The following is a 12,508-nucleotide window of genomic DNA, read 5'->3' as shown; positions in this document are numbered from 1 at the left end:
ACAACATTTGTAATCTACACCTCGACTAGCCTGATATGTTGTAATCTACACCTCAATAAGCGTGATAAAACTGCACATTTTGGAGAAGCCTTTTATTGTCCCCAGCACAAGGTGCACCTGTGTAATAATCATGTTGTTCTATCGGCTTTTTGATAAGCCACATTGATTATCTTGGCAAAGGAGAAATGCTCCCTAACAGGGATGGAAACAAATTTCTGCACAAAATCTTATAGAAATAAGCGGTGTGTATGAAAAAAAATATATGTTTTTTTTCACAATCTGGGATTTTTTTATTTCAGCTCATGAACATGGGACCAACACTTTACGTGTCGCATTAATATTTGTGTTCAGTGTAATGAAATACATTTAAAAATCTAAATCAAATGAACTGTTTTTCTTCTTCCTATGCGGTTGCAATGCTGTGTACAGTTGTACTGCAATATAGGGCTTCAAAAATCTATACATTCGCTTGTTATTGCAGGACGACTCTTATTTTGGAAAAAATAGATCCGCCTTTCTGCGGCCATTTCATGATCTGCTACCAGCAGAATGGTAACGGGAAGGAAATGTTTTCAATGGAACGGATGTGAAGGTCTAGTCTTTTCTTTCGGGACTTTAGGCAGAGAGTCACAGAGTAGAATATAACGTTACCTCCCTAATCTACAATTCAACACAGTAGGGATAAACATCTCATCTGGTTCACTTCGCCTGAACTCTGCAAACGACCGGCCGTAAACGAGTGTCTACAATGAATCAGGTGAGTTAGATACATGTAAAGTATATATAAAAACACGTCTGCGGGCACGAACGACGTAACTCGTTTCACGGAGCTCCGACAGGTTGCGACACTCTTTAATTTAGAGCACAGTTATATTTATTGTTTAATATCGCTTTACTAAGTATTGTTTGCACAGTGTCATCTCTCGTTGCTCTCCCGATCGGTAATAATGGCCGTGAATTGCTGAATGGAAGACTGCTAAAGTAGGCCTCAGCAAAGCCTTGGATTTTCCTGAACGAGCTACCGACTGGAGAACCGGGCATATCTGCTCCTGACACAGTTAAGGTTAATTTGGTCTGCAGAATATCAGAATCAAATTCTTTCATCTCTCTTCATTTACAGTGAAAGAAAATATATAATCGTTAACGTAACTTGACATAGGAATTGTTGCTGCTTGAATTTGTTGGACAGTGGTTACTTAGTTCTACTGTAGTATACTATAATTAGTCTGAATGGATAGACCTACTGTAACATAATGTAATGGGAACTTTAATGTTTGTGCTTTTCTTACAACTAATTGCAGTGATCTATTCCTGTGCTGTTCTATATACCAATTTCTGTGTTCATGCAAGTGGCTGATTGTACAAATCACCTATCAGTATCTGCAATTTGGCAGTACACCCAGACCGTGTTTTGAGAACAACTAAAGATATCTCAGTTTCAAGGTCTAAGCTTAGAGGAGAAACCTCGAGAGGTGTTAGTCTGTCACATGTTATGAAACAAAACGGTCCTGAATAAATAATTATGCTAAATCATGCAAATATAACTTGTCTGTGTATAGCCGTGTATATGACAACTGCTGGGACTGTCCCGGCAGAGCTCCTGATTGACATGTACTATGGTGCATTGAGTTGTTTGGAACCTCTCCAGCGCGCTGTCAATAAACGATGATTCATTTAAGATTGACTTCGAAGTGTCCCTGTGTAAGAATTTTTCCACAACAATGCTATAATTAGTTTGAATGGATATACCTACTGTAGCATACTATAATTAGCCTGGTTTGTATTTGTATTTATTATGGATCCCCATTAGATGCTTGAATAAAATAAAAACATTTCACAACAGATTTCACCACACATTAAGTGTGTTCCCACCGGCCACTACTCTACTAACACAAATCTACAACCCAAATAAATCCCTGTGTACTTGTGTATATAGTGCTTATGTTGTCATGTGTTTGTGCCTGTGTGTGTCTCTTCACAGTCCCTGCTGTTCCATAAGGTGTATATTTATCTTTTTTATTTTTTTAATCTAATTCTACTGCTGGCGTCAGTTACTTGATGTGGAATAGAGTTCCATGTAGTCATGGCTCTATGTAGTACTGTGTGCCTCCCATAGTCTGTTCTGGACTTGGGGACTGTGAAGAGACCTCTGGTGGCATGTCTTGTGTGGTATGCATTAGAGTTCGACCGATTATGATTTTTCAACGCCGATACCGATTATTGGAGGACCAAAAACAGCCGCTGCCGATTAATCGGCCAATTTCTTTCTTTATTTATTTGTAATAATGACAATTACAACAATACTGAATGAACACTTAATTTAACTTAATATAATACATAAATAAAATTAATGTAGCCTCAAATAAATAATGAAACATGTTCAATTTGGTTTAAATAATGCAAAAACAAAGTGTTGGAGAAGAAAGTCAAAGTGCAATATGTGCCATGTAAAAAAGCTAACATTTAAGTTCCTTGCTCAGAACATGAGAATCTATGAAAGCTGGTGCTTCCTTTTAACATGAGTCTTCAATATTCCCAGGTAAGATGTTTTAGGTTGTAGTTATTATAGGAATTATAGGACTATTGCTCTCTATACAATTTGTATTTCATATACCTTTGACTATTGGATGTTCTTATAGGCAGTTTAGTATTGCCAGTGTAACAGTATAGCTTCCGTCCCTCTCCTTGCTCCAACCTGGGCTCGAACCAGGAACACATCGACAAAAGCCACCCTCGAAGCAGCGTTACCCATGTAGAGCAAGGGGAACAACTACTCCAAGTCTCAGAGCAAGTGACGTTTGAAACGCTATTAGCGCACACCCAGCTAACTAGCTAGCCATTTCACATCGGTTACACCAGCCTCATCTTGGGAGTTGATAGGCTTGAAGTCATAAACAGCGCAATGCATTGCGAAGGGCTGCTGGCAAAACGCACGAAAGTGCTATTTTGAATGAATGCTTACGAGCCTGCTGCTGCCTACCATCGCTCAGTCAGACTGCTCTATCAAATCATAGACTTAATTATAACATAATAACACACAGAAACACGAGCCTTAGGTCATTAATATGGTCGAATCCGGAAACTATCATCTCAAAAACAAAACGTTATTCCTGTTATGTCATAATTACGTAAAATTCTGGCAAATTAGTTCGCAACGAGCCAGGCGGCCCAAACTGTTGCATATACCCTGACTGCGTGCAATGAACGCAAAATGACACAATTTCACCTGGTTAATATTGCCTGCTAACCTGGATTTCTTTTAGCTAAATATGCAGGTTTGAAAATATATACTTCTGTGTATTGATTTTAAGAAAGGCATTGATGTTTATGGTTAGGTACAGTCGTGCATCGATTGTGCTTTTTTTGCAAATGCGCTTTTGTTAAACCATACCCCGTTTGGCGAAGTCGACTGTCTTTGTTAGGAAGAAATAGTCTTCACAGTTCGCAACGAGCCAGGCGGCCCAAACTGCTGCATATACCCTGACTCTGTTTGCAAGAGAAGTGACACATTTTCCCTAGTTAAAAGAAATTCATGTTAGCAGGCAATATTAACTAAATATGCAGGTTTAACAATATATACTTGTGTATTGATTTTAAGAAAGGCATTGATGTTTATGGTTGGAGAAACGTGTACCTAAGTGATTATATGCAACGCAGGACAGGCTAGATAACTACACATGGTTCATGATATTACTAGTTTAACTAGTGATTATGATTGATTGTTTTTTATAAGATACGTTTAATGCTAGCTAGCAACTTACCATGGCTTCTTACTGCATTCACGTAACCTCGTGGAGTGCAATGTAAAGCAGGTGGTTAGAGCGTTGGACTAGTTAACCGTAAGGTTGCAAGATTGAATCCCTGAGCTGACAAGGTAAAAATCTGTTGTTCTGCCCCTGAACAAGGCAGTTAGTTAACCCACTGTTCCTAGGCCGTCATTGAAAATAAGAATGTGTTCTTAACTGACTTGCCTAGTTAAATAAAGGTCTAAAAATAAAAAATAATAATCGGCGTCCAAAAATACCGATTTCCGATTGTTATGAAAACTTGAAATCGGCAATAATTAATCGGTCGACCTCTAGTAAGCATGGATGTCTGAGCTGTGTGCCAGTAGTTTAGACAGACCGTTCGGCGCATTCAACATGCCAACACCTCTCACAAATACATGTAGTGATGCATCTCTCCTCTACTTTGAGCCAGGAGAGATTGACATACATATCATTGTTAGCTCTCTGTGTACATTTAAGGGCCAGCCGTGCTACTCTGTTCTGAGTCAATTGTAATTTGTAAGTTCCTCTTTGTGGCACCTGACCACATAACTAGACAGCAGTGCTTATAGTGCCTATTAGAACATCCAATAGTCAAAGGTATATGAAATACAAATCGTATAGAGAGAAATAGTCCTATAATAACTACAACCTAAAACATCTTACCTGGGAATATTGAAGACTCATGTTAAAAGGACCCACCAGCTTTCATATGTTCTCATGTTCTGAGCAAGGCACTTAAACATTAGCCTTCTTACATGGCACATATTGCATTTTTACTTTCTTCTCCAACACTTTGTTTTTGCATTTATATAAACCAAATTGAACATGTTTCATTATTTATTTGAGACTAAATAGATTTTATTCATGTATTAAGTTAAAATAGTGTTCATTCAATATTGTTGTAATTGTCATTATTACATATATATAGCGATTAATCGGACGATTTAATAAATAAATAAAAAAAATAGATAAAAATCGGCCAATTTAATCGCTATCGTCTTTTTTTGGTCCTCCAATAATTGGTATCGGCGTTGAAAAATCATAATCGGTTAACTTCTTACGTTTTTAAGAATGATTGAGGGCACTGGGTTCTTGGGGACCTTCAATGCTGCAGAAAGTTTTTGATACCCTGCGCCAGATCTGTGCCTCAACACAATCCTGTCTCTGAGCTCTACGGACAATTACTTTGACCTCATGGCTTGGTTTTTGCTCTGACATGCACTGTCAAATGTGGGACCTTATATAGACAGGTGTGTGCCTTTCCAAATCATGTCAAATCAATTGAATTTACCGCAGGTGGACTCAAAGTTGTAGATACAGCTCAAGGATGATCAATGGAAACAGGATGCACCTGAGCTCAATTTTAAGTCTCATAGCAAAGGGTTTGAATACTTATGTTTAAGGTATTTCTGTTTTATTTTGTTTATAAATGTGCAAAAAATGTCAACATTTATTTTCGCTTTTTCATGGGTTATTGTGTGTAGATTGATGAACAAATGTAATTTAATCAATTTTAGACTAATGCTGTAACAAAATGTGGAAAAGTCAAGGTGGCTGAATACTTTCCGAATTCATTGGTCGTCTAGTAGCCAGCTAGTGGGGATACTTGTAAACAGTACAGCTAGGTTGTTCCAGCTGTCGTTTTGTTACATGCTAGCCTCATTTTGAGCACAGTAGCTAGCTAGCTACTAACTACCTAACCTCAGATAATTAGGGTTTTAGAAAAACAGGTATATGGTAGCTAGCTAGCCAGCATAGTTACAGGTACTTTTATGCTTGAAACATCTTTGGAACAAATTATCCACATTTGCGAATAGTTAGCGGTAGCTAGCTTACTTATTGGTCCAGGGAGTAGGTTACCTGGTATTATTTGCTAAACTCTGTACTCATCCTTGGTCATTCCATTCTGTTGCAGAAGAGGGATGAGGAGAGTGAAGGGTCCTCCTCTTGGCTTTTTGGTTTGTTTACAAAACGCGGAGTGTGGGCTGTGCCAGAAACTATATTGGCTGTGCACCCCGATTAATCAATATTTAGTCGGTTTTTGTTGGTTGGATCTAAACTAGCATTTCTGCACTTGGACAGGAATTAGGTTGAAATATTGCCTGCAACTTCCTCTGGAGGCCCCTTTAAAATTGACGCTGGCCACATAACATTTTCAGATGTTTCGAAGTACATTTTTGAAACTTTTTTGTTTTGTTTCAGCATTTATTTTTTTTACGTATTTTTTTTTTTTGTTGGTCATATATCAACTACCAGTTTACTTTTGTAATGATTTAAGTAGCCTATATTAAATAATTGTTGGAATCCAGACTCTGACAGTACCTGGTCTGGGAAAAGTGGGGATTTAAACAGGCCCTGAAAAGCAGATGGATTTCATGCCCATCCATTTCTGAGTATAAGCTACCAAGTTCCCATAATGCAACACTAGACTATAATAGGACATCAGGAACAATTCAGAGGAACAGTTTTCTGGACAAAGGTTTAATAGTTGACTTATTTTGGACCATTTATTTAGTTGTTTTACCCTCAGTGTACCAATATGACAACACACCTACTCTCTTTTTGGGTAAACAGGAAACACTCTCCCTCCAACCCTCCTCCTCCCTACCCCTCCTGGAGTCCCCGTGTCATGCCTCTCCCGGTAGCCCCTTACTGCTGGGTCCGAAGTGGCTGTCTGTGCTGCTGGTCGACTGCAGGAGAACACCGGAGCTAAGTGGGTTTATGCTCTGACATACATTTATTTTGGGACACTCCCCGGATGTCATTAATTACCACTAATGAATGTGATTTTACATTGAAGATTAAATTAGGTTACAAGAGTGTGAAAAGCTGGGCCTAAATCTGGCATTGATATGAAGGAACCATAACTGTCTGTCTTTGCTTCACAGGGGACAGTCCTAACCGTCGCTCTCTCAGTAGAAGGGGCTTGTTAACTTGGGAGGCTAAACAACAACATGATGCTGAGGAGGCAGAGAAAAGTCTCTCCAGATCAGAACACCTCAAGAAACAACAACAGAGACCCACAAGGAAGAAATCTCACTGCTGCACTGACTGTGGGAAGAGATTCACCTCTTCAACAGACCTTAAAAGACACCAGAGAATTCATACTGGAGAGAAACCTCACTGCTGCTCCCAGTGTGGAGCTAGCCTCTCCACTGCCAGTGCACTGGAAGGACACATGCGGATTCACACTGGAGAAAAACCGTACCAGTGCTCAGAATGTGGGCAGAGATTTAAAGACTCCAGTGGTTTACGCATACATGAGAGAATAAAACACACTGGCGAAAAACCCCACTGCTGCTCTGACTGCGGGAATAGATTTGTTACATCGCAACACTTAAAAGCTCACCGGCGGACTCACACTGGAGAGAGACCGTTCCACTGCTCTGAGTGTGGGAAGGGTTTCAAACAAGCGTCAGCACTCTTTGAACACAAACGAATACACACAGGAGAAAAGCCTCACCACTGTGAGCAGTGCGGGGGAAGCTATTCCTCTGCTAAATTACTCAGAATACATCAGAGGATTCACACAGGGGAGAAACCTTACCAATGCACTGACTGTGAGAAAAGCTTCAGATTTTCGTCTTCTTTAAGATGTCACCAGCTAAGACATACTGGAGAGAAGCCCCACCAATGTACTGAGTGTGGGAAGAGGTTTGCTTTTAAGACTGGACTCTTGCAACATAACAAAGTGCACACTGGAGAGAAAGACTACCAGTGCCCACAGTGTGGTAAGAAGCTAGGATCATCTCATTCTCTAGAGCAGCATAAGCGAACACACACTGGACAGAAACCCTTCCACTGTTCCCACTGTAAGTTGAGCTTTGCCACTAATTCAGCCCTGTACAAACACCAGAGAATTCACACAGGTGAGAAACCTCACAGCTGCAATGTTTGCCAGAGGAGTTTTGGACGGTCAGATCACCTGAAAAAGCATATGCAAATTCACACAGGAGAAAAACCATACCACTGCTCTAAGTGCGAGCGGAGTTTCACTAACAACAAATCTCTGAAAGAACATGAGGTCAGACACACTGAAGCTAAACCTCACTGCTGCTCCCAATGCGGTGCTAGTCTCTCCTCTGCCAGGGCACTAGAAAGACACATGCGGATTCACACTGGAGAGAAACCGTACGAGTGCTCTGAATGTGGGAAGACGTTTGCACACAGAACCAACCTTGCGAGACACCGAATAGTACACACAGGGGAGAAGCCGTATCAATGCTCTGACTGCAAGAAGAGCTTTCCAAGACTTGGCTCTTTAAAACTACACAAGTTCACACATTCAGAGAAGATGTACCACTGCTCTCAGTGTGAGTCGAGCTGCACAACGCCAGGCGCATTAAAGAAACACCAACTTATACACACTGGAGAGAAGCCTTACCACTGCTCCCACTGTGACAAGAGCTTCCTTCGACAATATTCTCTCAAAGAACACGAGCGTCTTCACAAAGGAGAGAAACCATTTTCTTGCTCAGACTGCGGGAACAACTTTGCCACAATGGCAATCTTGCGAATTCACCAGCGAAGACACACAGGAGAGAGGCCATACCACTGCCCTTTCCCTGACTGTGGGAAGAGTTTTGCCCAGGCCAGCGCCTTGAAAGTTCACAAGAGAAGGCACACAGGAGAGAAGCGGCACCACTGTGGTCAGTGTGGGATGAGTTTTGTCACGTCAGGTGACTTGCGAACTCACTCCAAAAAGAAGCATTAGTGCTGCACGAGTGTGGACTCTAGTGTTTCTAGATCCGATTCCTAATAAAATTACGAGAATCCACACAGGAAAGAGGCGGTACAGCTGCTCAGTGTGACGAGTTACACCGATAATGGTCACCTGTTTACACCAGCTGACACACACAGGAGAGCAACGTCCTCACTCTTCTGACTGTAAGATGAGGTTCCCCACTAAGGGTCAACTGACTGGACACCAGCAGAGACCCACAGGAGAGAAACCTCACTACTGCTCCGAGGGTGGCAAGAGCTTCAAGTGTTCAATGGACCTGAGATGCCACATTCAGCGCAAACACAGTGGGACATCCTACCACTGCACCCTCTGTCAGCGCAGCTTCAGCTCCCCATAGCATCTGAAGTATCACCAAATGACACACACGGGAGAGAAACCATTTGTCTGCACCGACTGCGGGAAGAGATTCACTCTGGCAGGTGGGTTGAGGTACCACAGGAGGACACCAGAGAGAAACCTCACACCTGTGATCAGTGTGACAAGCATTTCAGTAAAATGATCCATCTGCAATCACATCAGTTGACACACAGGAGAGAAACCTTTCAGCTGTGATGAATGTGGAAAGAGATTCACACAAGGGAACCCTGGCTTCACACAAGAGAATACACACCTGAGAGAAACCTTACCACTGCTCTCTAACTGGGAAATGCTTTCCCACCTCAAGTGATCTGATTATACACCAGAGAACACACACAGGAGTGAGGCCTAATGGCTGTGGACAAGAGAAGACTGATAAATATTTTAATTAGTCATTTGTAATTGATTGAACACCTATAGAAACAATTATAGAATGAGCATCAAGGACACACGGTAACAACTGTGAAATGTGAACGCTTGTAGGTTGTCCTTGACAATGCCCATACCTGAAACAACAATACTTTAAAATATGGAGGTTTTCACTCGGTATTGTGGATTTCACCAAAACCGGTAGTTTTTAATTTCGGCCAAAACGTTTATCTAAAAAAAAAGGGCTTTATAAATAAATGTGATTTGAACTTGCATCATTGTCACAAAGCCACAACCGCATTAGAAGTTCTGAATGAGAAAGTGTAGGCTATATATAAATAATTACGCTCTAATGGAAAATCATTCAACAAAATGAGTATTTCTATCAAGGTGTAGCCAATAACATTGTTTGAACTTTGATACACGGCCTCATGGGATTGACTCTGTGCAGCCAATGGCAATGTTCGCTTTAGTTATAATGCCAGGAGCCTCTTGTGGATTTGACAACTCTAATGCAGTTCCACCTCCAACACCGCCAAAACAATCACTATGCAGATGTTGTCTAACACGGGTCTAATTGAATCAAGCCCTGAGAACGGACACAGTTCTCAACATACTCACAACTTGCCATTGGATACAAATTATAAACATTTGGATGCAGAAAATAATTGCTGCAAATGAAGTTCTAGTCAAATACTGTATGGAACATGATATTTACCATCTACTGTTCTTTCTTCTCAGCACTTCAAAATGAACACTTTTGAAATGTAGCTGGTATTTTTTTGCATTTGGATTGTGGGCTCAATTCAATGAGATTTGTAGCTAGCCGACACCTGCATAGCTGGTGTTGTGACGGTGTCTGAGGTGGAACTGTGTCAGAGCTGCTAAAAACACAAGCTGTTCCTGTTGTCGTGTCTTTGGCATCATTAAAGTGAAGACTGTTATTTTATCAAATCAATTCTCTGTAATTATTATTACGTGATTAAACTAATCATGTAAATGTAATTAACTAGCAATTCTGGGCACCAAGGAAAATCTTCAGATTACAAAGTTATAATTTTCCTAATATAACTCTTCAGATATTTTAATATCTCATCAATTAGTCTTCTAATTAATGAATTATTATTTACCTCACGTCAGTCTCAACCAACAATTTACAACGTTTGGAATATCTGCACGAACCCAGCCTTTACTATAAATCATCCATACACCAATTGGCTTAATTATTTATTTACTTACTATCTAAATAATCACAGAAATGCATAAACAAACACACAAATGATGGGGAAGATTCCCTAGTGGGCTAAGCCGATATGACGGCTTGGTGGACAAAGGGAAGTGGGTGTGGACTGAGAGAGAGAGCGGGAAAGACAAAAGGGAGTCACTACACACTACTATAATTATATTAATTGAAATGCTAATCCTTTGCACATGAACGCTCACTCATTTGCGAATAATTGCAATTAATATATATTTACGCCCATGTGTCGTCGTGATCTCTGTTGGAATCGTCAGTCCATCTGCTGGAGAGGTCATCCGAGTCTTTCTGTTTCCCTGAAGATCGAAGTCTTTCGTGGTTAGAATGGATACTTCAGAGTACCATTCAGAAATGTTCTCGTAGTATAGACGTTTCGGCGGTTGTCGGTCGTTGCATCCCAGGTTTATATAATTTCTAGCTACAGACTAGTAATTAGTATCTAAGATTTTCTCTTATTCTGTAGGGATTGATATTCTCAGAGTTTAACCATTTCCAGCCGTGTAGCCAATGCTCCACGTAGTATGGTTAAGAATTCAATAACTATTCGTAATCACAGCTCACTCTGTGGGTTTGCTTAGTCTAAACTCAAACCTGTGCTACCTCAGTTTACCCCGAGGTATGTGTGGTCTGAAGAGGATTTCCTCAGGAGGGGCTTTTATTCGTAACAGTAGAAAAGGCGGTTCTATGACACCTGATCATGTCTGTGCTCACGGGGGCATGGCCAATGACTTAGTTAAATTTTAAAGGGAATACAGTTCTTTCACATTAAAGGTTTAACATCATATTACATCATTTCACGAATAGTTTCATCTTTACACATTCATTTTATACAATAATTAGATGAAACCTCATAACGGAGGCACCTGTATAAACAGAGTTATGGTAATGTGGCTGTATTGTTTTTCCATGAGGTCACAAACATAAAACAAAACGTACCGGGTCGTAGCTAGTTTCTCCACTGACCGTTTGCACATTCTCCAAAACATGGATATTGTTCCAGTCTCAAATTCTGGAATGTAGTAGAATTTGGCAGGAGTTCCTTTGTTCTACTGTGGATCTCTCTCTCTCCATACTGCATGAAAAGGGGGAGAGAGTCTCCGCCAGGAATTTACGACCTGAGATAACAGAAACTTGGTGTAGGAGAGAGTGAGAAGCCATGATCTATACCCAGAAAGGTCCATGTCATGACACCGTCTTATACCTATCGTGAAAATGGACATTGGCTGCATGGAGGAGTAGGAATCCCATTCAGCCATGTTTACAAGCTAAAACTCTGGAATGTAATTTAGGGCTGGATTCAATCCATTCTGCCCTAATCCGCCATAACCGACAACTGCATAGTCGTTTCATTGTTTTTATTCAGGTGATGCCTGAGGTGTAACTGCATTGGAGCTGTCAAATCAGAAACCTGCTGTAATACCCATCACTGATGTTGCCATTGGATAATCTCATGCAGCCTTTTTAGATTCAAATGTTTGCTCTAGTCTACACCTCGATTAGCCTGATATGCTGTATGGTGGAAAATTACAAGATTATGTTCTATACTGCTTATGCATTGAATAGTTGGATCAGTTATTTTCCACTCTGTGTCTGTTGGCCTGAGTTAGGCCTCTGGGTTTAAGGCCAACAGCCGATTGGGGGTAAAATTGTGATAAGGCTACATCCTGTCTTCCATACACTGAGGGTGCAGCTGTGTGGAGGAGAACTGAAAGATTACCTTTGTATAGCATCAGCAATATGACCTGGAGACAGAAACTACACCTGATCTGAGCTAATCTTGTTGTTCCTGCTTGAGTGGACAATATACCCTTTAATGCTTTCACACTTCTGCTGACTGCTACGTCGACAGAGGTTGTACCTTTTTATAAAACTGACACCCAACTCTGTTCAGGGGCTCTTAACTCTGCACCATTGAGTGATTGTTAACCACTCCAGAATTGCAATTCTTATAATAAAACTTGTTTGAAGAATCTGCAGTCTCTTCTTTTTGATTAGAATTTCCTCAACAGT

At 40.6% G+C, this 12,508-nt stretch overlaps 1 protein-coding gene across 1 annotated transcript; it reads left to right on the top strand.

The window, feature by feature from the left end:
- Positions 1-512: 512 nt before the first annotated feature.
- LOC106594479 (uncharacterized) lies at positions 513-12,468 on the top strand. The gene is made up of 3 exons (XM_045711419.2): positions 513-757; positions 6,345-6,483; positions 6,659-12,468. The coding sequence occupies exons 1-3, from the start codon at positions 749-751 to the stop codon at positions 8,482-8,484; spliced, it is 1,974 nt and encodes a 657-aa protein (XP_045567375.2). The 5' UTR covers positions 513-748; the 3' UTR covers positions 8,485-12,468.
- The last annotated feature ends 40 nt before the right edge of the window (positions 12,469-12,508 follow it).

The sequence above is a fragment of the Salmo salar genome, chromosome 02, assembly GCF_965601325.2.
Source record: "Salmo salar chromosome 02, fSalSal1, whole genome shotgun sequence".
NCBI classification, from domain to species: domain Eukaryota; kingdom Metazoa; phylum Chordata; class Actinopteri; order Salmoniformes; family Salmonidae; genus Salmo; species Salmo salar.
The sequence above is the reverse complement of the archived record's forward strand: the minus strand, read 5'-3'. Positions and strand labels throughout refer to the sequence as shown.

Coding starts and splice junctions, on each gene's coding strand:
- LOC106594479 (XM_045711419.2), top strand. Junction 6,484..6,658: donor CAGGAGAACACCGGAGCTAA/GTGGGTTTATGC, acceptor TTTGCTTCACAG/GGGACAGTCCTAACCGTCGC.